The 27743-nt window shown below is 39.0% G+C and overlaps 1 protein-coding gene across 3 annotated transcripts in view; it reads right to left on the bottom strand.

Moving 5' to 3' along the window:
* Positions 1-27743, bottom strand: part of LOC128656711 (amine sulfotransferase) — a 130259-nt gene that overhangs the window by 68296 nt on the left and 34220 nt on the right. Inside the window, exons 2-4 of one of the 3 annotated variants that reach the window (XM_053710815.1) lie at positions 19631-19774; positions 13344-13516; positions 12797-13005 (exon numbers count right to left, since the gene is read on the bottom strand). In XM_053710815.1, coding sequence (XP_053566790.1) covers positions 12797-13005; positions 13344-13503 — 369 coding nt within the window. In that variant the 5' untranslated portion in view covers positions 13504-13516; positions 19631-19774. Of the gene's footprint in view, positions 1-12796; positions 13006-13343; positions 13517-19630; positions 19888-27743 lie in introns of all 3 variants that reach the window. The other 2 variants (XM_053710814.1, XM_053710816.1) reach the window with 2 other exon arrangements.

The raw sequence follows: 27743 nt of genomic DNA, 5'->3' as shown, positions 1-27743 counted from the left end.
AGCTCGATGCACACAGCTGAATTCTTATTTCAATCTTATGACCTTCCCAGATCAGATTTGTTTGCCTATTTTCAGATCCGTCACTATGTGCACGATCAGAATTAGTTGCTCGGAACGATGGCAGAGTGGTCTGATATCAGAATTCGAATTAAAAAATTCAACTCCGGAATTTCATCCATTTCCCTAATGTATGATATTATGCTCTCAAAACAAAGTGAAAAGTACCTGGATAAGATTAGTAATTGGCTATATCCAGTTATCCCTGAGTGTAATAACGAGAGGGTTATTCAGAGTTTTAATATGTTAAATAAATGTAGGGTATCTATGAGCTGGAAGGATTCGCACGTGAAGCTCTTGAATAATTTCTATATGCACCCGCTCAAAGTGAAAAAAATTTTTTCCACCAGTCTAAGTAATTGTCTTCGGTGCTCTAATCAAAATGCGGACTTATTCCACATGTTCTGGTTCTGTCCCAAAATCAATCAGTTATGGCTCAAAATAGTTTTTTGGTTTAATGCTCTCTATGACATAAATGTCTCTTTAGCATTACAGGATGTGGTTTTATTGTTTACTTTTCCTGATAGTAGTTATTCTCGTTTGATTCATATTTTGAATACGATCATCTTGGCGGTTCGCCATCTCATTCTTATAAATTGGAAGGCGAACACAGCGCCGAGCCTTTCGAGGGTCCTTAAAGAAATTCAAGGACAAGTTATCTTTGAATCATATCATTTACAAGATGCCACCGAGAAGAAAATCGATGATTTTCTTCAGGGGTGGTTGCCAATTATTATGTCCTACTCCATTCCGGTACAAAGGCAGATTCTTTCCCCAGTACGATCGACTACTAGTTTTGCAGAATTAACATTGTTGGGCAAATTTCCGGCTTCATGGATAAACTCTGGTCCATAACTTATTGGACTAGAGGGGTCAGGGTTGAGAGTTGGTTCGGGGTCAGCGGGGGGAGGGGGTGTGGGAATGAGGAAGGAAAATTATTATTATTTTTATATTTTATTTTTATTTTTTTTGTTGTTTTTATTTTTCTTTTTCTTTTTTTCTTTGTTGCGCTGTGTTTTATGTTACTTTAAAATATCCCGCAAGACATAGCAGATTATTGCTAAGCAAATGTATGTTCCTGATCTGTTTCTGTTGACTTTATGTCTGTATGCTTTGCAGGTCTCTGTATGTAAGAAATAATGTATTGTCTTGTGGTGACTAATAAAAAATAATATGAAAAAAAAAAAGATACAAGGTAATCACAGAGGTAAAAAGTGTATTTCTAGAACAGTGTTGGTTATGCAAAACTTGGGAATGGGCAATAAAGGGATTATCTTTCTTTTTAAACAACAAAAATTCTGGTGTTGACTGTCCTTTTAAGATGGGGGTGACCATTTCGGAGTTGGGGAGGGAAGATAGCTGTTTGAGAGGGATCAGGGGATGGGAAGTGTCAGATGGGAGGGTAATGTCTACACTAAAGCTAAAATTAACCTTACAAGCTACCTGATTAACCCCTTCACTGCTGGGAATAATAAAAGTGTGGTGCGCAGCTGCAATTAGTGGCCTTTTAATTACCAAAAAGCCATATATGTTTGCTATTTCTGAACAAAGGGGATCCCAGATAAGCTTTTACAAACATCTGTGTCATGACTGCACAAACTGTTTGTAAATAATTTCAGTGAAAAACCTAAAGTTTGTGAAAAAACATAATTTATGCTTACCTGATAAATTCCTTTCTTCTGTTGTGTGATCAGTCCACGGGTCATCATTACTTCTGGGATATAACTCCTCCCCAACAGGAAATGCAAGAGGATTCACCCAGCAGAGCTGCATATAGCTCCTCCCCTCTACGTCAGTCCCAGTCATTCGACCAAGAATCAACGAGAAAGGAGTAACCAAGGGTGAAGTGGTGACTGGAGTATAATTTAAAAAATATTTACCTGCCTTAAAACAGGGCGGGCCGTGGACTGATCACACAACAGAAGAAAGGAATTTATCTGGTAAGCATAAATTATGTTTTCTTCTGTTATGTGTGATCAGTCCACGGGTCATCATTACTTCTGGGATACCAATACCAAAGCAAAAGTACACGGATGACGGGAGGGATAGGCAGGCTCATTATACAGAAGGAACCACTGCCTGAAGAACCTTTCTCCCAAAAATAGCCTCCGAAGAAGCAAAAGTGTCAAATTTGTAAAATTTGGAAAAAGTATGAAGCGAAGACCAAGTTGCAGCCTTGCAAATCTGTTCAACAGAGGCCTCATTCTTAAAGGCCCAAGTGGAAGCCACAGCTCTAGTGGAGTGGGCTGTAATTCTTTCAGGAGGCTGCTGTCCAGCAGTCTCATAGGCTAAACGTATTATGCTACGAAGCCAAAAAGAGAGAGAGGTAGCAGAAGCTTTTTGACCTCTCCTCTGTCCAGAATAAACGACAAACAGGGAAGAAGTTTGGCGAAAATCTTTAGTTGCCTGCAAGTAGAACTTGAGGGCACGAACTACATCCAGATTGTGTAGAAGACGTTCCTTCTTTGAAGAAGGATTTGGACACAAGGATGGGACAACAATCTCTTGATTGATATTCCTGTTAGTGACTACCTTAGGTAAGAACCCAGGTTTAGTACGCAGAACTACCTTGTCTGAGTGAAAAATCAGATAAGGAGAATCACAATGTAAGGCTGATAACTCAGAGACTCTTCGAGCCGAGGAAATAGCCATTAAAAACAGAACTTTCCAAGATAACAATTTTATATCAATGGAATGAAGGGGTTCAAACGGAACACCTTGTAAAACGTTAAGAACTAAGTTTAAACTCCATGGCGGAGCAACAGCTTTAAACACAGGCTTGATCCTAGCTAAAGCCTGACAAAAAGCCTGGACGTCTGGATTTTCTGACAGACGCCTGTGTAACAAGATGGACAGAGCTGAAATCTGTCCCTTTAATGAACTAGCTGATAAACCCTTTTCTAAACCTTCTTGTAGAAAAGACAATATCCTAGCGATCCTAACCTTACTCCAGGAGTAACCTTTGGATTCGCACCAGTATAGGTATTTACGCCATATTTTATGGTAAATCCTTCTGGTAACAGGCTTCCTAGCCTGTATCAGGGTATCAATAACCGACTCAGAAAAACCACGTTTTGATAAAATCAAGCGTTCAATTTCCAAGCAGTCAGCTTCAGAGAATTTAGATTTTGATGTTTGAATGGACCCTGTATCAGAAGGTCCTGTCTTAGAGGTAGAGACCAAGGCGGACAGGATGACATGTCCACTAGATCTGCATACCAAGTCCTGCGTGGCCATGCAGGCGCTATTAGAATCACTGATGCTCTCTCCTGTTTGATTTTGGCAATCAATCGAGGAAGCAGCGGGAAGGGTGGAAACACATAAGCCATCCCGAAGTTCCAAGGTGCTGTCAAAGCATCTATCAGAACCGCTCCCGGATCCCTGGATCTGGACCCGTAGTGAGGAAGTTTGGCGTTCTGGCGAGACGCCATGAGATCTATCTCTGGTTTGCCCCAACGTCGAAGTATTTGGGCAAAGACCTCCGGATGAAGTTCCCACTCCCCCGGATGAAAAGTCTGGCGACTCAAGAAATCCGCCTCCCAGTTCTCCACTCCCGGGATGTGGATTGCTGACAGGTGGCAAGAGTGAGACTCTGCCCAGCGAATTATCTTTGATACTTCCATCATTGCTAGGGAGCTTCTTGTCCCTCCCTGATGGTTGATGTAAGCTACAGTCGTGATGTTGTCCGACTGAAACCTGATGAACCCCCGAGTTGTTAATTGGGGCCAAGCCAGAAGGGCATTGAGAACTGCTCTCAATTCCAGAATGTTTATTGGAAGGAGACTCTCCTCCTGATTCCATAGTCCCTGAGCCTTCAGAGAATTCCAGACAGCGCCCCAACCTAGTAGGCTGGCGTCTGTTGTTACAATTGTCCAGTCTGGCCTGCTGAATGGCATCCCCCTGGACAGGTGTGGCCGATAAAGCCACCATAGAAGAGAATTTCTGGTCTCTTGATTCAGATTCAGAGTAGGGGACAAATCTGAGTAATCCCCATTCCACTGACTTAGCATGCACAATTGCAGCGGTCTGAGGTGTAGGCGTGCAAAAGGTACTATGTCCATTGCCGCTACCATTAAGCCGATCACCTCCATGCATTGAGCTACTGACGGGTGTTGAATGGAATGAAGGACACGGCATGCATTTTGAAGCTTTGTTAACCTGTCTTCTGTCAGGTAAATCTTCATTTCTACAGAATCTATAAGAGTCCCCAAGAATGGAACTCTTGTGAGAGGAAAAAGAGAACTCTTCTTTTCGTTCACTTTCCATCCATGCGACCTTAGAAATGCCAGAACTAACTCTGTATGAGACTTTGCAGTCTGAAAGCTTGAAGCTTGTATTAGAATGTCGTCTAGGTACGGAGCTACCGAAATCCCTCGCGGTCTTAGTACCGCCAGAAGGGCACCCAGAACCTTTGTGAAGATTCTTGGAGCCGTAGCCAATCCGAATGGAAGAGCTACAAACTGGTAGTGCCTGTCTAAGAAGGCAAACCTTAGATACCGGTGATGATCTTTGTGGATCGGTATGTGAAGGTAAGCATCTTTTAAATCCACTGTGGTCATGTACTGACCCTTTTGGATCATGGGTAAGATTGTCCGAATAGTTTCCATTTTGAAGGATGGAACTCTTAGGAATTTGTTTAGAATCTTTAAATCTAAGATTGGCCTGAAAGTTCCCTCTTTTTTGGGAACCACAAACAGGTTTGAGTAGAACCCTTGTCCTTGTTCCGACCGCGGAACCGGATGGATCACTCCCATTAATAACAGATCTTGTACACAGCGTAGAAACGCCTCTTTCTTTATCTGGTTTGTTGACAACCTTGACAGATGAAATCTCCCTCTTGGGGGAGATAATTTGAAGTCTAGAAGGTATCCCTGAGATATGATCTCTAGTGCCCAGGGATCCTGAACATCTCTTGCCCAGGCCTGGGCGAAGAGAGAAAGTCTGCCCCCCACTAGATCCGGTCCCGGATCGGGGGCTCTCGATTCATGCTGTCTTTGGGGCAGCAGCAGGTTTCCTGGCCTGCTTGCTCTTGTTCCAGGACTGGTTAGGCTTCCAGCCTTGCCTGTAACGAGCAACAGCTCCCTCCTGTTTTGGTGTAGTGGAGGTTGATGCTGCTCCTGTTTTGAAATTCCGAAAGGGACGAAAATTAGACTGTCTAGCCTTAGCTTTGGTTTTGTCTTGAGGTAGGGCGTGGCCCTTACCTCCTGTAATGTCAGCGATAATTTCTTTCAAACCGGGCCCAAATAAAGACTGCCCCTTGAAAGGTATATTAAGTAATTTGGACTTAGAAGTAACATCGGCTGACCAGGATTTTAGCCACAGCGCCCTACGTGCCTGTATGGCGAATCCTGAGTTCTTAGCCGTAAGTTTGGTTAAATGTACTACGGCCTCCGAAATGAAAGAATTAGCTAGTTTAAGGACTCTAAGCCTGTCCGTAATGTCGTCTAGCGTAGATGAACTAAGGTTCTCTTCCAGAGACTCAATCCAAAATGCTGCCGCAGCCGTAATCGGCGCGATACATGCAAGGGGTTGCAATATAAAACCTTGTTGAACAAACATTTTCTTAAGGTAACCCTCTAATTTTTTATCCATTGGATCTGAAAAAGCACAGCTATCCTCCACCGGGATAGTGGTACGCTTAGCTAAAGTAGAAACTGCTCCCTCCACCTTAGGGACCGTTTGCCATAAGTCCCGAGTGGTGGCGTCTATTGGAAACATCTTTCTAAATATTGGAGGGGGTGAGAACGGCACACCGGGTCTATCCCACTCCTTAGTAACAATTTCAGTTAGTCTCTTAGGTATAGGAAAAACGTCAGTACTCGCCGGTACCCCGCAAAGTATTTATCCAACCTACACAGTTTCTCTGGTATTGCAACGGTGTTACAATCATTAAGAGCTGCTAAGACCTCCCCTAGTAATACACGGAGGTTTTCCAATTTAAATTTAAAATTTGAAATATCTGAATCCAATCTGTTTGGATCAGAACCGTCACCCACAGAATGAAGCTCTCCGTCCTCATGCTCTGCGAGCTGTGACGCAGTATCAGACATGGCCCTAGTATTGTCAGCGCACTCTGTTCTCACCCCAGAGTGATCACGCTTGCCTCTTAGTTCTGGTAATTTAGACAAAACTTCAGTCATAACAGTAGCCATATCTTGTAATGTTATCTGTAATGGCCGCCCAGATGTACTAGGCGCCATAATATCACGCACCTCCCGGGCGGGAGATGCAGGTACTGCCGCGTGAGGCGAGTTAGTCGGCATAACTCTCCCCTCGCTGTTTGGTGAAATTTGTTCACATTGTACAGATTGACTTTTATTTAAAGTAGCATCAATACAGTTAGTACATAAATTTCTATTGGGCTCCACCTTGGCATTGGAACAAATGACACAGATATCTTCCTCTGAGTCAGACATGTTTAACACACTAGCAAAAAAACTTACAACTTGGTTATAATCTTTTTTAGCAAAAACGTACTGTGCCTCAAAGAGGTACTAAACGATTAAATGACAGTTGAAATAATGAACTGAAAAACAGTTATAGCATCAAACTTTAAAACAACACAACTTTTAGCAAAGGTTTGTTCCCATTAGTAAAATAACCTAATTAAATTTGACATAAAAAATACAAAGCAACGTTTTTATTCACAGTCACTATAAGAATTCTCACAGCTCTGCTGAGAGAATTTACCTCCCTTCAAAGAAGTTTGAAGACCCCTGAGATCTGTCAGAGATGAACCGGATCATGCAGGAAATATAAAAGTAACTGACTGGAATTTTTTGATGCGTAGCAAAGAGCGCCAAAAACGGCCCCTCCCTCTCCCACACAGCAGTGAAGAAAAACGAAACTGTCACAAATAAAAGCAAAAAAGGCTGCCAAGTGGAAAATAATGCCCAAATATTTATTCACACAGTACCTCAGCAATGTAAACGATTCTACATTCCAGCAAAAACGTTTAACATGATAAATAGTTATTAAAAGGATTAGTGACCTTTAACAGAGTAGTTCCGGTGAAATACCATCCCCAGAATACTGAAGTGTATACATACATGTCATTTTAACGGTATGGCAGGATTTTCTCATCAATTCCATTCAGAAAATAAAAACTGCTACATACCTCAATGCAGATTCATCTGCCCGCTGTCCCCTGATCTGAAGCCTTTACCTCCCTCAGATGGCCGAGAACAGCAATATGATCTTAACAACTCCGGTTAAAATCATAGTAAAAAACTCTGGCAGATTCTTCCTCAAACTCTGCCAGAGAAGTAATAACACGCTCCGGTGCTATTGTAAAATAACAAACTTTTGATTGAAGTCATAAAAACTAAGTATAATCACCATAGTCCTCTCACACATCCTATCTAGTCGTTGGGTGCAAGAGAATGACTGGGACTGACGTAGAGGGGAGGAGCTATATGCAGCTCTGCTGGGTGAATCCTCTTGCATTTCCTGTTGGGGAGGAGTTATATCCCAGAAGTAATGATGACCCGTGGACTGATCACACATAACAGAAGAAAGTTAACTATTATTTTTATTTGATTGCATTTGGCAGTGAAATGGTGACATAAAATATACTAAAATGGGCCTAGATCAATACTTTGGGTTGTCTACTAAAAACAAATATATGGTTTTTGGTAAATAAAAAAAAAAGACTCTAGTTCTGTTTAAATGTAGTGATGTAGTCGGAAATGCCCAGTCCTTAAGTGGTTAAAGAAAAAAAATGGTGGCTCGTAAAATCAAGAGTGACTTAAGTGAGTATTTGTGCTTAGATATAAGGAGCAATATTTCCTTACTGGGCATTTTCAATAATGTCCTTTTAAAGACACATGGACTTGTGCTGCTATAGAAATATTTATAGTGTTGTTTAAAAAATAATAATGTAGGAAGTGGTATCTGTTTAAATAAATATGCATACATGGTTTGCTACTGAATTTTAACTACATAAGCCTAAGCATAATTCAGTATAGTAATTTCTACTATGGAGGTTTCTTTAGCCTTAACACTATTTATGAAGCAGTGGATGCTGCTTCTGACCCTCTCCGCTTCAGTTCCGACTGAACTGGAAGTTAAGAAGCAGCGGTCCTAAGACCGCTGCTCCTTAACTCGTCCGCCACCTCTGAGGTGACGGACAGCAATCAGCCCGATTGAATACGATCGGGTTGATTGACACCCCCTTCTAGCGGCCAATTGGGAGGTATTATTGCACCAGCAGTTCAACAGAACTGTTGGTGCAATGATAAAGGCAGACAGTGTATGCTGTCGTCATTTATCGATGTGCGGCAGACATGATTTGCTATAGCGGATCATGTCTGTCCGCGCCTACATAAATAGACCCCTGAGACTGGCACCTATTGCATGTGCTAAGTGCTGATCTCTGAGCTTACACATAAGCTTATTTGTAGGTACTATCTATGCACTAGCTTGATTGATGTGAACAGAGAGTACCTACCAATCAACAAGCATGTAAGCTCAGAGAGACGTAATGGGCAAAATCTATCTATCTAGCTACCATCTATCAGTCTGTCTACACAGAGTCGCACCTCAATAGTTATATATACACATATTTCACAATGAAGCAGTTCCCAGATTGCAGTTATTAAAGTTTACTTATAACTTGTCTCTTTCTATGCATGTGTAATAAAAACTAATAAAGTTACTATGACACATTTGCCCCATGCCACAAATGCCAGTGTATTGAAAATGTTTTATAGTAGCATTTTGCTCTTCAAAACAATATCTGCCAAAAGCAACATATTGCAAAACCAAGAACGGCAAACAAATCATTACACTTTTTTTTTTTTCCATCCAAGCAAACCAAAAAAAACATGTTAGCTTCAAGACAAATAACTATTAAATAGCACATATTGAAAGTGTAACAAAATAAATGTGTTTTTGCTTCATGAAGCTGTCTTTTTTTATATGTTCAAAATTGCATGTAATATTATGTTATGAATAGTAACGTTTTCATCTTAGCCTTTCACTATATCATAGTTGCAAACATTTAAAAAAAAATCCAGGTCCAGCAGAGCAAAGTGGAGTATTGACAGCCTACAGTTCAACTGCTCCACCCACTCAGTTCTGCAATCAAAACACACCCATTTAATAGTAATAGTATCATTTAGATATATCCATATCTTATTATACAGATTACAGCATCAAGCTCTTACACCTACCACATAATACTGACAATACCACTAGTCTCTGGAACACATTCTAGGCATATGGTTATTGTTACAACACAGTATCTAAATTAGGCAGACAAATATTATGTGAACCCATTCAATAATAATAACAATATTCCAGTAGGATTGTTTAATTGAAATAATACTATATATATATATATATATATATACACATAAATGGAGTGAAAAAAATGCACTCTATGGATTTATAAATTCACCAAACTTTACTACGTGACGCTTCGAGGTTTTCACCCATTCCTCAGTCTAAGAAAGGGGTGAAAACCTCGAAACGTCACGTAGTAAAGTTTGGTGAATTTATAAATCCAAAAAGTGCATTCTTTTCATTCATTTATATTATTCCTGATGCCCCCTGGTATTAATATTCTCGAAGGTTCGTGAGAGTGCTGCAATTTTCAATTTGTATATATATATATATATATATATATATATATATATATATATATATATATATGTGTGTGTTGGGCATAAGAGGTGGCATTTTATATGGCTGTCTAGCCAATACAAAACCATTTAAATTAGAGGTAAAGCTTTCTAGACAGAACGGTATTGCAAATACAGACATCTCCCAACCATAGAAAGCACAATTCTGCCAACTTTGAATTTCATCATTTGCAGTAATTTTTCAAGTTCAGTGACATCACAGTAAGAGACGTCATAGGAGGAGATGTCACATAAAGTAAAGCAATATGCAAAAACAGACTTTTAAAAAGGTTAAAGAATAATTATTTTACTTGAGAATGTGTATCAGTAAACAGAAAACAGTCTATCACTAGTCAAAATGTATTAAAGTGTCTAATTTAAACAAATAATACATGTGCACATATATTTACAAAACTTTTACAATTGGAAGTAATTCATTCTTCCAAAAGACCATTATGATAAAAGCTTTCTTGCACTGTTGCAGTAACATTATAACGTAACATAAACCATGTCCTAATCAAGTATTTTTAACTGTCCATCTCTTATATATTAACTACTTTAGATCCAATGCCCTAATAGCCAGCAGCAATGCTTCCTAACTTATCCTGGGCTCCTAATGACACTCTGAGGGAAGAGGTGCAGGGGGAAAGCTAGGCTGTGTCAAATTACTATAAACAGGAGGGGAGACACTGCAAACACTCAGTGCATCTGATCTTACTGAGTGATTAGGCTCAGCACCGGACTGGGTGAGCCTTTGGGGCAAATAAATATTTGTATTATTTAGACTGACAGCAATTCTCATATTTCTGCACTGTGTGTAGGAAGGGGTGTATATTTAAAATTCATGCTAAAATTAGTAAGCTGCAGATGATATGGAGTGCAAAAATGTGAAGATTACTGTCAGACTAAATAATGCAAAGATGCAAACAATAAATTATCTACAGTAGTAGCCAAGTAATCCCCCCTCTTTTACAACAAATCAGCACAGCTCCCTACCTAGGCCCGATATCTAAAGCATCAACAGACAGTCAGAAAACTGCTTTGATTGCTTCCTCGGCCTCTCAGTCTGATGGTCTGTTGAAATATTCAAAGAAAAGGGGTGTGTTCTAGCAATGCCAGTGAGCGGCGATGTCTCTCCCATAGAAGTAAATGGGAGTGTGACGTCATCACACAAATTGCTAACATTGACGCTTGCAGCATTTTCCTGCAGTGGGGGCCTATTTGAAATGTGCCTACATAGTGCAGAAAGAGCGCTCACTGAAACTAAAATTAGTTTCCGTGTAGGCACACTCCAAATATTGCTGTGAGGACCTATGTTTAATTACAGAACACTAACTAGTTCAGGCGATATCAGAGCTGATAGCTGGCGAGACAATCATGGCCACTACCCTTTTCCCAGCCTGCACTTCACCACTTTGAACACATCAATCTTGTGCCTATGTGTCTGAAGCAAAGTACAGGCTACTACCTCTAGCAAGCCCTGCTTTGAACATGTCGATCTTTCTTTGATGTGTCTGATGCAAAGTGCAGGCTACAAGCACACCCAGCTAACTCCCCTGAATGCCTATATCTATGTCGCGCCTAACCTACTCCCCCCCTGCTCCGCCTTGCTACCTCCCACTGACCGCCTATACCTACAGCACAGCTAATCTACAATCCCCCTACACCGCCCTGCTATCTCCACCTTACTGCCTACACCTACGTCATGCCTAAACTACACATCCCTGGATTGCCCAGCTAAGTCCCTAATACGGCCTACACTGACATAATGTCTAAACTACACTCCCCTGGAACTCCCAGCCAATAATTTATGTTTAAATAATGTGTCACAGAGATGTACTAACATGTCAGCAACCGACTGCTGGAGAGCCTGCAAAACACTTCAAAGCTAGTCCCCCCATTCCTCCCAGAGGGTAGCACCCCCAAACAAGTGCTATCCATAGGTGCTTTACCAAATTGCCTAGAACATACTTAAATGGCGACTTGATGCCCTGCACCCTGCTCGATTGACACACATTTTAAGAAGTGACAGACCAGAGCTAAATTCCGGTCCAGAACTGAGTTCCAGGAGCCCGGATAGGCCGTCAAGGTTTTGCCGGCCCTCCAGCATTAACCTCATTTCCTTGACAAAATATGCATTGTCATGTACAATGTAGATTATTTAAAGTATTATAGATATCTGATTAATACTATCATTCTAAACATATTTTGTCACCAAATACGAAGCAAAACATTTGAATAGTTTTGAACAATCCAGCAGGCTCCAGGGCACAAGGTCATTTAAATCCTAGCAGCCTGGTGTATATTTAAGTCTTTTCATTAAGCTTTTTTGAACAGAGCAATCTCAATCCTTTGGAAAAAAAGATTTATAGGAAATCAATTTGTACTGATAAATTATCAGATTTTTATCTTTGAAATACCATGTTCCAATCCATTGGAAAAAAACTTTTTGCATAAGTTTTCCGCACAATATTTCTTAACCTATCTCAGCATGGTACACATGAACATTCTTCTTTCCTTTTTGTTTTTGCTGCAAATCTCATTTATGCTCATTTCACATTTCAATATGCTAGTTTTCATTAAAATATTAAAATAATGAACAAATCACAGTTTATATTCACAAAAATAAATAAATAACATCTGTCTGCTCTTTGATCAAATAAAGAGTTTAGAAGTTATACAAATGTTAAATATATTTTGAAACTAAATGATAATAAAAGTGTTAATTACAGACATTATGAACTGATCTATTTAGGAGACAATACAAATCTGACAGCAAATGCACAGGCAATCATCAGCAACAGTAACTCATTTTTTTATGTTGTTCTCCTTTCCCTTTGGCTTCTTATAATATTTTTCTGCACCAGTTTCAAAAACACCTGCATAATATTATTCTTATATTTAACCAATCAGAATGCAGGAAATCCAGGTCACTAACATATGCCTCACAGCTTTATTTCTTAATAAAAAGATTAAACTGCAAATTTTTAATGACATTAAACATTAGATGAGTAGAAAAAATACACCCATGTCCATATCTGTAAAGTATCAAACAATAATGTTTACAAGATAGCTCAGATTATAAGGAACATTCAGTTCATTTTATTTAAACTTACTTTGCCTTTCCGGTTTCTCATACCTCTTGGCATTAAATAATGAGGTAAGTGTGAAGTAAACAGACGAGGAGAGGGACGTTTGTCATAATCAATGTTGTACACATTAGATTCAATCCAAGGTGCCCTGTTCATGTTATTAATGGCTTCTGTTCCACTTCGATGACCTTCATTCAAAATTAGACTCAGAATCTGTTGTGTCCAAATTGTTCCTGCAAATATAGACTTTATAAGATCCTCTAATTTATTATACAATTCCAAATGATTATTTTTGTATCACATATAATTATATTAATAAAAACATATTTTTTTTAAACTACAGTATGATCAGTTAAGTTAGTTGATAGTTTTGGAGACAGAAAATGGGGTTAAAAGTTGAACTCAATAACTTGAACATCCATGTTTTTAAGGTTTAATAAAAACACCAGCAAAGTAACAGGTAAAGTGAGATGACCTAATTTAACTTTTGAATAAACAACTTTTTTATGCAAAAGGCGATTAGTAACTATTAGAGACTTAATAGTTTGCTACAAAATAATGATTATGTTACCAGATTTTGGATAAGTGACCAGGAATACATCACTTTCTCTGATTTCAAAGTGCCCCACAGCATCTATAGATTCAGGTGTAGCTAAATCCCTTTGGAAGTAAACTCCTTGATGCTTGAATAAAAATGATTCAACAAACTTCTCAAGGTCTTCTAGGGACATTTTTGTAACACACCTATAAATGTAATAAAAATCAAATATAGTTAGCAAATATTTATAATAAATACAACTGCACAACCGTGTTTAGCTTTATAATACAATTACCAAAAATGTTAGATGATATCCATATACTAACCATCAAGTTTCAAGTAAAAGCTTTTCTTATAGAGAACAAAAATATATAACAAATGTAATTGGTTTAAGATTGTGAACTTTGGGTGTGGAGTGACCTTTGAATTGTCATCGCATAAAAAAAAAAGTTTGTTTGATTTGGTAATGTCAATAGAGATAAAGGTGCATTAAATAACTGCTTTCATTTTATCTACACCATTTAATTATCATAATGCTGCAGTATCTGTTGCTGCTCTGCAAATAAATTATAATAAAAATTATAATAATTATCAATTAGTTTTAAGCCTTTTCATTTGCATAAGATATTAATTGTACGTATAAAAATGTGGTAAATTCAATTATTTTCTATCAACAAAGACCTAGATTACGAGAGGAACACAAAATTGCACATTCGTAAACACAAAATTTACATTCCACTCAGTAGTACTGACGCACGCAAATGTGGACTGGTATTACAAGTTCAGTGCAATGCGAATGCGACCTTGCTTTCACATTGCTTGGAAGCTTTGCGCTCACGATAGCACACTTCTATAGGCTTCAATGGGAGCCTTGTTCTGATGCCGATACACAGGTGTCACGCCACTGCTCCTCTTCCCCGCTCCGTTGCCATGGCCGTTACCTTGGATGTGGCAGTTGCTGTGGGCACGCAGCGATGACGTCGTCGCTGCATGCCTTGTCCCTTCAGATGCTGGTCAGATCACCTGTGAGTCCTCCTTGGCGTGAATCTGCGCCTATGTAAGTACCCTCATTTCTTTATTATATTGCCCAAGTATAGATTGACTCTGTGTTTTCCTGGGTGCTTATTTGAATTGCTCTATTACTTGATCTGCCTACATGTTACTGAACCTCTGCATTGTATACTGTCTACTCTCCTTTTTTTTTCTTCACCATCATCCTTGACTTTTATGTGATGTTTTTATATGAAGTGCTCTGTAAAAAATATTTTTTATATTTATAATGTATGTGTTTATTGAAGAAATTAACAGATAATTATACATCCTTAATATCAGACATGACAATAATACAAAGAAAACATCAAAACAGTTCACCAAGAAAAAGTAGAAGGTAAATTCAATAGAATTAGGAATCCCATACGTACATTATTCGTACATTATTATTCCTTTTTCTTCTCTTACTTCCATATTTAATTTTAAATTAACTACTCAGGTATTAACTTTCAGAAAATAAAACATCAGAAAACAAATGCTAAAAATACATCAATTAGCTAGTTATCTTTACCACTAGCTTCCATCGGATGGTTTAGAACAATATTACAGCCCCTCTATGTCCAGGGGCATGTGAAAACAAAATCTTACCACCGGGGTGCAAAAAAAAAAAAGACAAAAAAGAAGGGGGAGGGGGGGGGGTTAGTGGGAGGGGAGGGAGGAAAAAAAAAATGGGTAGCATAAACTTATCTGTTTAGTACTCTCGCCTAGATTTGGAGTTTGGCGTTAGCCGTCAAAACCAACCTGGAGTCAGTCAGATAAGGGTCTAATGCTCACTTTCCAGCCGCGACTTTTCCATACCGCAGATCCCCCTACGCCATTTGCGTATCCTATCTTTTCAATAGGATCTTTCTAACGCCGGTATTTAGAGTCTTGGCTGAAGTGAGCGTTAGAAATCTAACGACAAGACTCCAGCCGCAGAAAAAAAACAGGAGTTAAGAGCTTTTTGGGCTAACGCCGGTTCATAAAACTCTTAACTACTGTGCTCTACAGTACACTGACACCCATAAACTACCTATGTACCCCTAAACCGAGGCCCCCCCACATCGTCGCCACTTGATTACATTTTTTTAACCCCTAATCTGCCGACCGCACAGCGCCGCCACCTACGTTATCCTTATGTACCCCTAATCTGCTGCCCCTAACACCGCCGACCCCTATATTATATTTATTAACCCCTAATCTGCCCCTCACAATGTCGCCGACAGCTAGCTACAATAATTAACCCCTAATCTGCCGACCGCACCTCACCGCTACTATAATAAATGTATTAACCCCTAATCCGCCTCACTCCCGCCTCAATAACCCTATAAGAAATATTATTAACCCCTAATCTGCCCTCCCTAACATCGCCGACACCTACCTTCAATTATTAACCCCTAATCTGCCGACCGGACCTCACCGCTACTATAATAAATGTATTAACCCCTAAAGCTAAGTTTAAACCTAACACTAACACCCCCCTAAGTTAAATATAATTTAAATCTAACGAAATAAATTAACTATTATTAAATAAATTATTCCTATTTAAAACTAAATACTTACCTGTAAAATAAAGCCTAATATAGCTACAATATAACGAATAATTATATTGTAGCTATTTTAGGATTTATATTTATTTTACAGGCAACTTTGTATTTATTTTAACCAGGTACAATAGCTATTAAATAGTTATTTACTATTTAATAGCTACCTAGTTAAAATAATTACAAAACTACCTGTAAAATAAATCCTAACCTAAGTTACAATTAAACCTAACACTACACTATCAATAAATTACTTAAATAAAATACCTACAATTATCTACAATTAAACCTAACACTACACTATCAATAAATTAATTAAATACAATACCTAAAAATAAATACAATTAAATAAACTAACTAAAGTACAAAAAATAAAAAAATATTTACAAACATTAGAAAAATATTACAACAATTTTAAACTAATTACACCTACTCTAAGCCCCCTAATAAAATAACAAAGCCCCCCAAAATAAAAAAATGCCCTACCCTATTCTAAATTAAAAAAGTTCAAAGCTCTTTTACCTTACCAGCCCTGAAAAGGGCCATTTGCGGGGCATGCCCCAAAGAATTCAGCTCTTTTGCCTGTAAAAAAAACACATACAATACCCCCCCCAACATTACAACCCACCACCCACATACCCCTAATCTAACCCAAACCCCCCTTAAATAAACCTAACACTAAGCCCCTGAAGATCTTCCTACCTTATCTTCACCACGCCGGGTTCACCGATCCGTCCACCGAAGTCTTGATCCAAGCCTCCGAAGTCTTGATCCAAGCCCAAGCGGGGGCTGAAGAGTGACGTCCATCCTCCGGCTGAAGTCTTGATCCAAGCGGCAAATGAAGAAGTCCATCTTCGGGCAGAAATCTTCATCCTATCCGGGCAGAAGAGGACATCCGGACCGGCAAACATCTTCATCCAGGCGGCATCTTCTATGTTCTTCAATCCGATGACGAGCGCTGATCTTGAAGACCTCCGGCGCGGATCCATCCTCTTCGTTCGACGTCCAACTGAAGAATGAAGGTTCCTTTAAGGGACGTCATCCAAGATGGCGTCCCTCGAATTCCGATTGGCTGATAGGATTCTATCAGCCAATCGGAATTAAGGTAGGAAAATTCTGATTGGCTGATGGAATCAGCCAATCAGATTCAAGTTCAATCCGATTGGCTGATTGGATCAGCCAATCAGATTGAGCTTGCATTCTATTGGCTGATCGGAACAGCCAATAGAATGCGAGCTCAATCTGATTGGCTGATCCAATCAGCCAATCGGATTGAACTTGAATCTGATTGGCTGATTCCATCAGCCAATCAGAATTTTCCTACCTTAATTCCGATTGGCTGATAGAATCCTATCAGCCAATCGGAATTCGAGGGACGCCATCTTGGATGACGTCTCTTAAAGGAACCTTCATTCTTCAGTTGGACGTCGAACGAAGAGGATGGATCCGCGCCGGAGGTCTTCAAGATCAGCCGCTCGTCATCGGATTGAAGAACATAGAAGATGCCGCCTGGATGAAGATGTTTGCCGGTTCGGATGTCCTCTTCTGCCCGGATAGGATGAAGATTTCTGCCCGAAGATGGACTTCTTCATTTGCCGCTTGGATCAAGACTTCAGCCGGAGGATGGACGTCACTCTTCAGCCCCCGCTTGGGCTTGGATCAAGACTTCGGAGGCTTGGATCAAGACTTCGGTGGACGGATCGGTGAACCCGGCGTGGTGAAGATAAGGTAGGAAGATCTTCAGGGGCTTAGTGTTAGGTTTATTTAAGGGGGGGTTTGGGTTAGATTAGGGGTATGTGGGTGGTGGGTTGTAATGTTGGGGGGGGGTATTGTATGTGTTTTTTTTACAGGCAAAAGAGCTGAATTCTTTGGGGCATGCCCCGCAAATGGCCCTTTTCAGGGCTGGTAAGGTAAAAGAGCTTTGAACTTTTTTAATTTAGAATAGGGTAGGGCATTTTTTTTTTATTTTGGGGGGCTTTGTTATTTTATTAGGGGGCTTAGAGTAGGTGTAATTAGTTTAAAATTGTTGCAATATTTTTCTAATGTTTGTAAATATTTTTTTATTTTTTTGTAACTTAGTTCTTTTTTATTTTTTGTACTTTAGTTAGTTTATTTAATTGTATTTATTTGTAGGTATTGTATTTAATTAATTTATTGATAGTGTAGTGTTAGGTTTAATTGTAGATAATTGTTGGTATTTTATTTAAGTAATTTATTGATAGTGTAGTCTTAGGTTTAATTGTAACTTAGGTTAGGATTTATTTTACAGGTAATTTTGTAATTATTTTAACTAGGTAGCTATTAAATAGTAAATAACTATTTAATAGCTATTGTACCTGGTTAAAATAAATACAAAGTTGCCTGTAAAATAAATATTAATCCTAAAATAGCTACAATATAATTATTCGTTATATTGTAGCTATATTAGGGTTTATTTTACAGGTAAGTATTTAGTTTTAAATAGGAATAATTTATTTAACAATAGTTAATTTATTTCGTTAGATTTAAATTATATTTAATTTAGGGGGGTGGTAGTGTTAGGGTTAGACTTAGCTTTAGGGGTTAATACATTTATTATAGTAGCGGTGAGATCCGGTCGGCAGATTAGGGCTTAATAATTGAAGTTAGGTGTCTGCGATGTTAGGGAGGGCAGATTAGGGGTTAATAATATTTCTTATAGGGTTATTGAGGCGGGAGTGAGGCGGATTAGGGGTTAATACATTTATTATAGTAGCGGTGAGGTGCGGTCGGCAGATTAGGGGTTAATTATTGTAGGTAGCTGGCGGCGACGTTGTGGGGGAAAGATTAGGGTTTAATAAATATAATATAGGGGTCGGCGGTGTTAGGGGCAGCAGATTAGGGGTACATAAGGATAACGTAGGTGGCGGCGCTGTGTGGTCGGCAGATTAGGGGTAAATAATTGTAGGTAGGTGGAGGCGACGTTGTGGGGGGCAGATTAGGGGTTAATAAATATAATATAGGGGTCGGCGGTGTTAGGGGCAGCATATTAGGGGTTAATAGGGATAACGTAGGTTGCGGCGGTGTACGGAGCGGCAGATTAGGGGTTAAAAAAAATATGTAGGGGTCAGCGATAGCGGGGTCGGCAGATTAGGGGTTAATAAGTGTAAGGTTAGGGGTGTTTAGACTCGGGGTACATGTTAGGGTGTTAGGTGCAGACGTAGGAAGTGTTTCCCCATAGGAAACAATGGGGCTGCGTTAGGAGCTGAACGCTGCTTTTTTGCAGGTGTTAGTTTTTTTTTCAGCTCAAAATGCCCCATTGTTTTCTATGGGGGAATCGTGCACGAGCACGTTTTTGAAGCTGGCCGCGTCCGTAAGCACCGCTGGTATTGAGAGTTGCAGTGGCGGTAAATATGCTATACGCTCCCTTTTTGGAGCCTAACGCAGCCATTCTGTGAACTCTAAATACCAGTGGTATTTAAAAGGTGCGGGAGAAAAAAAGCATGCGTAGCTAACGCACCCCTTTGGCCGCAAAACTCCAAATCCAGGCCTCTGTTTTAGCATATGCCAGGAAAATTAAATGACAGAAGAAAATTTAGGTTATAACCATAAATGTATGAGCCAGTAATGCAATGAGTCAAAAACAACACTGGACGTTAGATAGGATAAGTACTCTAAGATAATTAACAGTTATGAAAAAGGCAGTTCTTTTTAAGTGACAAATAATGTTTGTTTAGCATCTAGTGAACAACAAAGTAAGTGCACAAATAAATGGTAGCAACATTTTACCTGGAGTACAAGTAGTAACATCAGAACACTGGAAATAAGTTGATCCTAGATTGCTTGTCAGCAGCAAGGAGAAGGTGTCTGTATACAGAGAAAATCCACACACAGCAGCTGAGGTGCTTTAACACTGGAAATCAAACCTGTATGCTGCAGCAAAAGGAGGTGTGTCAGACTGCACTTGCTTGATTGGATGACACACAAACAAGAGTCCAGCACAGAAAGAAAGGCAAAATTACGAATTAACTTTGAAAAATTCTCCTCTGAAATAAAAATAAGAGGAATATGTTAGTAGAAGAATATCCAAATAACTTCCTGTAGAAGAAAAGCTGATGTCAAATAAGAAGGATCCTCCTATTATTTAAAGGGGGAATAATTAAATTAGCCAATCCATCCTTAAAGAGGCAGTACATGACAACCCTCAAGTTCCCTACCCAGTGTCTTACTTGCAGATAAGCATAGAAGAATGTTTTTGGCAATTTATATTTGTCTTATATTTGTCTCTTAGATCATCAAAGACTCTCATTACCAGCTTCCTCTCTTCACAAACCTGTCCTATAGAATAGAGACCTTTATGGGCCCATATCGAGAAGACAGACGTGTTCAGTCCTGGCGGAAAATTTGGATTACCAAGTATAGGTAGAAAAACTCGGACTTAAGAAAGTTATTCTTAATTTCCAGACACATCTTCTGCCAAGCACCCACTATATCTTTGAAGGTAGAGAGCTGTATTATACCAAAAGGCAACAGGACAATGTACGATAGCTTTTAACGTGAAGGGAGCTATTAGATTTGATTCCAGTTCGTACAAGGTCACATGTTCTTTCTCAGTGATCCAGTCAAGTGCAAATTTACACAAGGCAGCATAATTATAAAATTTAATATTTGGACAAGCTAGGCCCCCACAGACTTTCAGAAGTGTTAAAGTAAATAATGCTATACGCGGCTTCTTACCTCGCCATATGAAATTATTAAAGATCCTATGGAGTAGGGAAATATAAACAGTAATGGGAAATTCTGAAGAAAATATAAAAGTTTAGGAAAGAGAATAGCCTTGATAAACATTATTCGAGCTGAAATACTCAAGGGATGGTTAACCCAGGTCTGCAACTTATCCTGAAGGTCAGCAATACATTTTGGTAAGTTTAACTCGTACCATTGTTCCGGTTCATTACTTTAGGTTATGCCAAGTAATTGATATGGTTGATTTCATGGAACGGATGGGGTACCATTCGAGGTGGTTTATATATCCATAATAACTCAGATTTTGCGTTATTAATCTTATATCCCGAGAAAGAGCTAAACAACCTGAACATCTGAAAAACTTGTGGTATAGATTGTGATGTATTGCTCAGGAATAATAAAAGGTTGTCTGCGAATAAGGATAAGACAACTTTTTGTCCACACAATCTAATCCCCTTCAGCTCCTGTCTCAGGTAAATTGCAAAAGGTTCTAGGGAGAGATTAAATAGTAGTGGAGATAATGGACAGCCCTGCCGCGTACCTCTCTTCAGAGGGAATCTATCTGAAATGTCTACATTCACTATAATTGAGGATAGTGGGTTCTGATAAAGCATACGTACAAATTGTTGAAAGGGTCTTATCATCCCAAATCCTTCCAGGGAGGTAAATAAGTGATCCCAGACAATCGAATCAAATGCTTTCTCGGCATCGACCATGAGAATTGCTAGATCTGGTTTAAGGTGGTATTTTATAAAGGTAATAATCTAAAACGAGTTGAACTTTGCGTATGTTTCTAACCGGGTTCCAACCTGTCATAAAACCCGCCTGATCTGGGTGTATAATACAATTTAAGCATGACTTTATTCTGTTGGAAATAATAGCTGTCATCATTTTATCATTTTGATTTAGGAGGGAACTAGGCCTATACGATGCGGGTAATTTAGGATCTTTTCCTTTCTTCAAAATTAAAACTATATTTGAGGCTGAAAACAAGGGAGAGTGTGTCTTATTGCCAATGAAGTATTCCTTGAATAAAGCACAGAGAGGGGAAAGAACTTGCTCATGCAGCAATTTATAAAATTCAGCTGGGAGTTCATCAGGCCCTGGGGATTAACCTAACCTTAACTTTATTATAGCCTCTGATATTTCTGTTATCGAAATGGGTTCATTGAGTTTTAATAGGTCTTGACTTAAGATCTGTGGGAGTTTAACCTTTTGTCAAAACTTCTTTTTATTGTCAATATCTATCGGGCTAGGAGAATACACTTCCTGGAAAAAGTTACGGAAGGCTTGTCTTATCTCTGACCTTGGTAAGTCTTTTATTATGATAATTAATTGCTGTTATGTAATTTTTCTGTTGTCTAATTTTCGTAATCCTAGCCAAAAGTTTGTCTGAGATACCCAGAATGCCTACAAAAAGTGCTTTTTGCTTCTGATCCTCTAAAGGCATCATTTGTTTGAGGAATAAGTCAAGTTCTAATCTTGCATCTTTATATTTATTCCAAAGAGGAGTCGATGGATTATGAATATAGCGCCTGTAGCTGTTTTTAACGGCGTTAGATAATTGTTCCTCCCTCAGTTTTTGTCTGGCCTTATTTCTAACTAGATAGGCTTTAATTTCGAATCTGAAAACAGCTTTTGCGGTTTCCCAAAATATTTTGGGTTTACCTAGATATTCCTTATTTAACTCTGCAAATTCCCGCTATCTTCCTTGAAGCCATGTCCTAAATTTTATGTTTTGAATAAGATATTGCGGGGGAAAAAACGCACATTATTATTCTGTACCTAGTCTCTACCCCTTATCTCAAGAGAGATGATCGCATGGTCAGATATCACAATTTCTTTTATATCTGCTTAAATCTCCGACCCCATCATTTTACTCGAAATTAAAAAAAGGCTATTCTTGAAAAAGATCTATATGACTTGGCTTCACAGGCCAGCTATCTTTAAATACCAACTTCTGGCAAAACTTCTGCAATATCTTAGATTCTCTATGTTTCTTATCGGTGGGCATACTATTAGATCTATCTAGTATATGTGAGAAGGTCATGTTGTAGTCTCCCACCACTACTATGTTTTTCCCCACAAACTAAAATAATTTTAAACTTAGTGTCTCCCAAAATTCTCTTTCTATATTATTTGGGCCGTAGACATTACAAAAAACATAGTGAGTTTTATTAATTTGTATTTCAAAAATTTGGTATCTCCTTTCTGGGTCATTATCTACCGATAGTATATGATAATCCGTTTATTAAGAAGTATGGCCAAACCTCTCTTTCTTTTGCTATATGACGTATAGACTACTTCACCTAGCCATTTAATTTTAAGTTTGATAGCTTCTACAGGAGAGAGGTGCGTCTCCTGTATAAAAGCTATATCTGGTTTGTAAACACCTAGGTGTTTTATCATTAGTTTCCTTTTAATTGGAGAGGAAATCCCACCTATATTCCAGGACAATAACTTCCACATATCCATCACCTATTGGGCAAGGGGTAGAGAGAGAGAGTTGTGGGGAGAAAGGGGTAGGAGAGCAGGGGGGGAGAGTGAAAAAAGGGGGGAACACCCATATATGTATCAGAACCTGACATCAGCAAAAAGATAAACATCACACACTTTACACTCCTCAGATCTACGTAATTATTTCACCCCATTGTTTCAGCAGAAAGTCTGTACTTCTTCTACTTTAGTGAACGTTGCCATCTTTATCCAGGATAATTTTTTCCGGGTAGAGTAATCTAGCATTAAGATTAGCTTTAATTAGCCTGGAGCAATATGGCACCATTTCTCTCTGTTTAGCTTGGGTTTCTGCAGGAAAATCCTGAAATAGCAGAACCTTCTCTTGTCCTATCATGATACAATTGTTCTTACAGTATAACCTCAGTATATGAAACTTATCTTGAAAGTTCAAAAATTGAATTACTACAGGTCTTGGGTTAATTGAACCGTCTGGCTTATTGCGAGCTAGGCCTTCTTTGTGATCTCTCTCTATAGGGATTACCAGATTCTCTATATGACTGCCTACCAGTTGAGGGAGTGTGGTAGATGCAAAGTTTAGAAGATCATGAAAATCCACAGTCTCTGGGATCCCGATAACCCTAAGGTTATTACGGTGGGATCTATCTTCCAGCTCTTCTACTCTAGACTGCAGTGTATGCATCAATCTCCATATTTAAGGACAAAAAATAAGAGCAATCAGACTCTAAGAAATCTTTCTATACACTATAGCTGAAGGTAGATTTTTAAAGATATAAATAGTTCTTAGCTTTAGTAAACTGTTGAGAAACAATAACAATTTCTTATACAAGCTCTAAAACCTTAAACCCAGCATTAGGTCCCAATATAAAGCTTCTCGTAGTAACTATAGTAGAACAGGAGGACTGCCCAGACTAATCCTAAGTATCCAAACAACAATTATTGAGGTCATAAACCAAAGAGAGTACCCATATACTTCAAAGTTGCTATTAAAGAGGCCTCTATTATACAAAAATCTAATTTATACTCCTTGCCCCCTAAGTTCATTAATAGGGCTTTAAAATCACAGAGCACAGCAATAGGGTTTGTAGGTCCAAAATCCAATAGTTTTAAGTCACCTAGGGTTTTATTGTAGATTCAAAGAAAAGCAAGACGGGCCCCTAGAAGAAGGGATATAATAATGTATACCCATGTCTCCAGACTTGAAGCAGGATGCCCGACAGAGCACCTCAGATAAATTAGGGATGTTCGGGGTGAAAATTTCCCAAACTAGTTTATGAACCAGCCATCTCAGACAAAAGACAGCTCCAATAGTTCTTAATTCATAAGACACACAAAGAGTTTATGCTTGCAATAAAGTACTCAGTAAGCTCAAGTATGTGATCAGCCGTGGCAGAGCAAATAATTTTTAAATGGGTACTTGCACTTAGAGCATTTTCTATAGGTGATCATGTCTGGGTCTCTACTCGACATGTGCGCTTACATCAACCCTGTCACAAATTAGAGCCTCAATATATCGGTCCTTACAGAGTCCTCAAAAGACTATCTCCTGTTGCTTACAAGCTGAACTTGCCCAGAACCTTGCACATCCACCCAGTCTTTCATGTCTCACTCCTCAAGCCCTACATCCTGAATAGATATACTCAGCTCAGATCTCCTCCTCCTCTCCACTTCCCATTCATGGTGAACCAGAGTATGAAATCACTAAGATCCTAGACTCCAGGTATAAACAAAGACAGCTTCAGTACCTGGTGCACTGAAAGGGTTACTCTGTGTCGGATCGTTCCTGGGTCTCGGTTCGTAATGTGCATTCTCTTTCCTTGGTCTCCAAGTTACATGCTGCTCATCTTTCCAAGCCAGCTTTTGGTTCGCAGAGGTAACTCTTGAGAAGGGGACTGTATCATGCCACTGCTCCTCTTCGCCGCTCAGTTGCAATGGACATGGCGGTTGCTGTGGTCGTGCGGCAATGACGTCATTGTCGCACGCCTTGTCCCTTCAGATGCCGGTTGGATCACATGTGAGTCTTCCTTGGCACGAATCTGCACCTATGTAAGTACCCTCATTGCTTTATTGTATTGCCCAAGTATAGGTTAACTCTGTGTTTTTTCCTGGGTGCTTATTTGAACTGCTGTATTACTTGATCTGCCTACATGTTACTGGACCTCTGCATTGTATACTGTCTACTCTCCTTGTTAACCCCTGAACTGCTATGTACTTGAACTGCCTGCCTGATACTGAACCTATGCATTGTTTACCGACTACTCTCCTGGTTAACCCCTGAACTGCTGTGTACTTGAACTGCCTGCCTGATACTGAACCTCTGCTTGCCACTGACCTCTCTCCTGGCTAACCCCTGAACTGCTGTGTTGCATTGGACTGACTTCTCGCTGCTGGACTCTGTTTGTTTCTACTACTCTCCTGTTTAACCCCTTTGGTACCATGAAGGATTGGACTGTCTGCCTGGTATTGATCTCTGCCTTCCTATGACCACTCTCTGCTTAACCCCTTTGGTACCCTGAAGCATTGGTCTTATTCTCTAGTGTTTGACCCTGCTCTGTCTGAGACCATTTCCCTGCTCCCCTCGTCACTACTGTGAGTATTGAATTGCATCCTCATTTACTTCTTTATATTTTTTGTTCTGGGATATTTCCTTATCTTGCCACTTGACGCTGGGATAAGAAGACTACTGGCCAGGATTGGTCTAATAAGGAAATATCCCACGAGCCTAGCACAGTGCAGGGGGTAAGTTGCGCAGCATTGGGCAGCAAAGTTAAAATATATATAAGTATATAAATATATACATATATATTTATGTGTTTATACACATATTAACACATATATATTTGTACAGTATATAAGCATATACATATATATATTTACAGTTAAATCAGTCCCTTTTCAGTGCTGTTTTTTCTAACAACCAACATCCCCACATCCCCTCACTTTAAAAACCTATAACTGCTTTGTGCAGTTATTTTAATAATGAGAAAAAAATGTTTATATATATATATATATATATATATATATATATATATATATATATATATATATATATATATATATATATATATATAGAGAGAGAGAGAGAGAGAGAGAGAGAGAAATTAACTGTACACTTTATTTAGGAGGAAATTGGGGGACATTTTTTCATTAACCAGAGATCTAATCTCTGGTTAATGAATTTGAGCACAAAGTGCTACTGAGAGCTTGCTGTAGCATTAACCAGCCACTTGTAATGGCTGGCTATTTAACGTGCACCCCTAAATGGGCAAATTTGCCACTTTATGGATGCACGTTAAAATTGCACTCAACTTGTAATCTAGCCCCAAAGGCATTAAATGCAAAGTCCAGGTGTACTGTGTTTGAAGTATTTACTAAAAACGTTCATATTGGTCAATTCTAGTGTTCAAAGATACTAGTGTCTGATAAAAGCCTCATAAATGTCCAATATCTAATCAAAATCCTAAAGTGTAAGGATATGGTCTAATTGGTAACTGATATGGTATTAACGTTAAAATGTACTAATCATATTTGCCACAGAAAAAATGAACTTTTATAGGTAAACAAAATAGTTATTTTGCTTATTTATTCCTGAAGGTTGGACAGAGTTTAATAAGTAAATCCATATTCTCTCAGCTCTAAGTAGGGCAGTTTCGAGATCCCCCCTCTTATTCCTAAGCTGACTTTCTCAACTCCCTAGCATGGTAGTTATCCTGTGTTAGACTTTTGGAACATCAAAAAACTTGATGCCACACCAGTTAGAGTCTTGCCATCTAAAACAAGAGTTTGGCGTAACCAAGGGGGAAATATAATTATTTAATATTTTTAAGTTAAACCTTTTAGTAATGATGTGTGAGAATCTCATTCAGTGTACAGCTTGCTATATGTTTGCATCACTGGAGCAGCCACTTAAGGAATTATATGTCTGTGGCAAGTGTGAACATATTGCCTCTTTAGAAGCTCGTATTGGAGTTCTGGAGGAATGAATTGCAACAATGCATTAAATTCAGACATTTGAAAGGGCAATGGATATGCCTGAGCTGGTTGTTAATGGTTCTAACAGTGGAAATGGGGAGGATTCAGATGGGGAGACTCCAGAATTTAGCTGGGTCACAGTTAGACGCAAAGTAAAGGTAAGTGGAAGAGGCAGACGAGTTCTGAGCTGTTTAGAGAAAGAGATGGAGAGGGCGCCACATAGCGTAATATTGTTTCAAAAGGGATAATACAACAAGCAGAGAGGTAATGCGCTTACCAATGACTGTGGTACTGTGCTGTGACCAGTACTATCTCGCCTGCTAGCACTTTAATCAGTGGCTAGTACACTGTCGGATAAGATCCTTCCCGGGGCTTTTCCTTGGGATAGGGAATTGTGCTGTGAGCGTTTCTTGATTCAGCAACTTCGATATATTGTTCAATTGGGTTTTGTTTCGAAAGAGATGCACAACTTCCAAGGTTTAAAAGAATTTTAAAAAGGCTTTATTATAACGCGTTTCTCAACCACCAAGGGTCGTTTCTTCAGATACCAAAGCGAATAAGATATGTTACAAATTTTGACATTTTATACACATTTGTATGATTAAAAAGGAAGTTGTCACAAAAGTTTCAAACCAATGAAATACATTACAAGATTCAACTGAAAAGCCGAGAAAAAGGGCTTGACAGGTGTTACAATTAGTGTGAGTTT

This window comes from Bombina bombina, chromosome 4 (assembly GCF_027579735.1).
Source record: "Bombina bombina isolate aBomBom1 chromosome 4, aBomBom1.pri, whole genome shotgun sequence".
Lineage (NCBI taxonomy): Eukaryota > Metazoa > Chordata > Amphibia > Anura > Bombinatoridae > Bombina > Bombina bombina.
This window is presented reverse-complemented; position numbering and strand designations above follow the sequence as displayed.